At 60.8% G+C, this 2987-nt stretch overlaps 1 protein-coding gene across 1 annotated transcript in view; it reads right to left on the bottom strand.

Annotated features, from left to right (window-relative positions):
- Positions 1-50: 50 nt before the first annotated feature.
- The window catches only part of LOC104402623 (huntingtin-interacting protein 1-like), a 3635-nt gene continuing 698 nt past the window's right edge, over positions 51-2987 (bottom strand). Inside the window, exons 3-10 of the mRNA XM_010010542.1 lie at positions 2873-2931; positions 2664-2757; positions 2187-2287; positions 1970-2075; positions 1575-1698; positions 1292-1353; positions 635-743; positions 51-160 (exon numbers count right to left, since the gene is read on the bottom strand). Of these exons, the coding sequence (XP_010008844.1) occupies positions 150-160; positions 635-743; positions 1292-1353; positions 1575-1698; positions 1970-2075; positions 2187-2287; positions 2664-2757; positions 2873-2931 (666 nt within the window). The 3' untranslated portion in view covers positions 51-149. The remainder of the gene's footprint in view (positions 161-634; positions 744-1291; positions 1354-1574; positions 1699-1969; positions 2076-2186; positions 2288-2663; positions 2758-2872; positions 2932-2987) is intronic.

The following is a 2987-nucleotide window of genomic DNA, read 5'->3' as shown; positions in this document are numbered from 1 at the left end:
GGAGGCGGCTCCTGGCAGGGGGATGCGGAGGACATGTGCTTCGGGGTGGCTTTTGCACCGGTTTATTGTGGATCTTCCCAAAAGGCTGCACTGAGCTGGGTCCTGGCTGGCCATGGGGGTGTCCCCTGCAGCTGCTTCTGCCGCTGGGGCTAATCCGCAGCTAGAGGGCAACACAGAGGGTAAGGGGGTGAAAAGGAACATGGTGCCCTGCAGCATCCCTCTGCCTGACCCCTCTGGGCCCCCTCAGGGCTTCACAGAACAGCAGAGCCCCAGCAGCACCCAAGCACCCTGCCCAAGGGTGATGCAGGTTGGACCAGGTTCAAGGCCAGGTTGGATGGGGCTTGGAGCAACCTGCTCTAGCACAAGGGGTCCCTGCCCATGGCAGCGGGTTGGAACTGGATGAGCTTTAAGGTGCCTTCAACCCAAACTAGTCTGTGATTCTATGTGGGTCCCACAGGCTTTTGCACAGTTCATGGTCTCTATGGCCTTGCCCCCACCTGCCAACTATACCCAAGCACCACTTGTGCCACCTGGAGTGAAAATCCCTGCCTGCACTGCAGGCAGGGCTGCCACATCCTGCCCTGCTCCTTCCCGGACCAGCTTCCTGGCTGGACCAGGCCTGGGATGAACTTACCCTCCTCCCAGCCCTCTGCCACTCCTGCCAGCTCGTAGTGCTTCTTGCGCAGCTCTCCCAGCTTCTGCCGCTCCTTCTGCAGCTGGTTTTCCAGCTCCAGCACCCGCACCTGAAGGACATCATGCTCACCATGGCCACCCTGCACCCTGGCACAGCAGGCATGGAGCCATGCTGGGCTAGGCACCCCCTTTCACAGCCGGTATCTTCCCAATACTGAGCCCAAAGACCACTGGGGTACATCCCATGAGTGCTCCAGTGGCGAGTGGTCGGTCCTGTGGAGGGGATTCAGCTTGGGTGGACACTGCCTGCCTGCAGGAAAGGGTTTTTTTTGTGGCCCCTGCCTGCCTGCAGGAAAGGGAACTCCCCAGGGCTGCCCCATGGCAGGCAGAGGTGGGTGCTGTGGGGCAGCCCAGTGGGCACATGAGCACAGGGGGAGGCCACAGGCTGTTGTGCCATGATGGGGACAGCATCAGGTAAGGCTCGAGGACCAACCGTATGTGGCTCCTGGGCAAACCCATCTGTTGCCTTTACACCATAGAATTTTCCCATGAGTTGGGGCTGGGCATCTGGGCAGGGTGACATCCCTCCCCACCAGGCCCAGGCAGCCTTTCATTAGCCTGAGCAAGGCACCAGCAGCTACATTTCCCAACCTCTTACCTGAGAATCCATCTCCTGACGCTTGATCTGGGTGAGTGTCATGCTGGAGAAGTCCATGCTGTCTGTGGATAAAAACACCATCAACCCCGCTCGAGCGCTCCTCCCCAGTTTAGGCCCCCAGCAGCTCCCATGCCACTGGCAGTGTCTGCCAACATGGGATGTGCAGGCAGTGACCAAGGGACAGCACAGGCAGAGACCACTAGGACACAGCAAACTGAAGATGGCGAGTGAAAAGAGCTGAGGTTTCAAGGGCAGGTCTATGCTCCTGCAGCCCCATGCTTACCTTTCTCCTCCACCTGTGACTTCCCAGCCTTGGTGGAGGCCACCACACTGGCTGTGGCCTGGTTGACACCCCGCGAGGCTTGCTGGAGCTTGCAAAGGTTGGCGCTGTCTTTGTCTGCCTTCACCTGCCGGGGCAGTGAAAAGGGGTGTGCTTACACACTGCCAGGGATGGGGCAGCCACAGCTTCTCTGGGCACCCTGTGCCAGTGCCTCAGCACCCTCACAGGGAAGAGCTTCTGCCTCAGAGCTCATCTCAATCTCCCCTCTGGCAGGTTGAAACCATTCGTCCTCCCTCCACTGGTCATGCTCCTTTTGATGCAGCCCCCCAGGACACGGTTGGTTTCTGGGCTCCAGAGCAAGTGCAGGCAGCAGCAGGAGAGCTGCTTAAGGTTCCTACCTTGGAGGCTGCCACGAGCTGGGCAGTGCTGGCTGCGATCTCCCGTGAACAGACCATCAGCTCCTCGAAGGTGCCCTTGCCTTGCACCACCAGGTCAGCAGCGTCGCTGCAGGAGGGCAGAGAGGGGCTGGAGCATCCTCCTGCTACCCCTGTCCCCTCCCTGTGGGAACAGCAGGACCCTGCCACTCCCCTCCGCTCTGGTGGCAGTGGCACTTACACCATGACAGTGGCACCCCAGCCCACAGCCTTGGAGGCGGAGATGAGACCCTCTGTCCAGCGGGAATTCTTGGCGTAGAACTCCTTGGGGGATGCCGCACCCTATCATGAGGAAAGGCATGGTCACAGGTGGGGGACAGGGAGGTGGCAAGGCCTGGGACCCCCAAACCCCTGCTCATGGGGAAGGGAGTAAGGGCTTCATTTAGGATGTGTGTGGGAACTGGGAACCCTGAATCCAGGGGGTGATAGGGTCCTCTGCATGGAAAGGGAGATCAGGGACCTCCATGACACCCTGGGGACTATGGCCAGGGCAAGACCCCGGGCTGGGGCTGGAGCTCCTGGCAGCCAGTGTGGCTGGCCCAATGGATGCCCCAATGGGTCAAGGCTGGGAGCAGAACAGCCCAGCAAGCGCATGGTGACCCCGACTGGCCCTGTGCCTTGCCCACATCCCCTACCTGCATCCCTGCCCCCAGCTCACCCGTCCACTCTCCACGATCTCTCTCTGGAGGTCCTTGGAGGCCAGGACCAGGATGCGGATGGCCTGCATGAGACCTGTGCAGGAGCCCAGGATCCTGTGAGACAAATCCCACTGAGCCCCACTTGAGAGGCACAGAGACCCCTGAGCTGTGGGGCAGCTGCTCTGTGTGTGGCACTGGCCCACATCTTGCCTGCCTGGCCACTGCTCACCTCTCATTCACTTCCAGTTTGACCCCAGTGTCACCAGCCCGTGCCTTGCTCAGCATCTCCTGGTAGAGGGGAGAGAGGCTGTGCTGAGCCCCGTGTGCCATCCTGGCCTCGCACT

The sequence above is a fragment of the Nestor notabilis genome, unplaced genomic scaffold (genome assembly GCF_000696875.1).
Source record: "Nestor notabilis isolate BGI_N333 unplaced genomic scaffold, ASM69687v1 scaffold28162, whole genome shotgun sequence".
NCBI classification, from domain to species: Eukaryota; Metazoa; Chordata; class Aves; order Psittaciformes; family Psittacidae; genus Nestor; species Nestor notabilis.
Note: the sequence above shows the minus strand (reverse complement) of the source record. Positions and strands in the feature narration are given on the sequence as shown.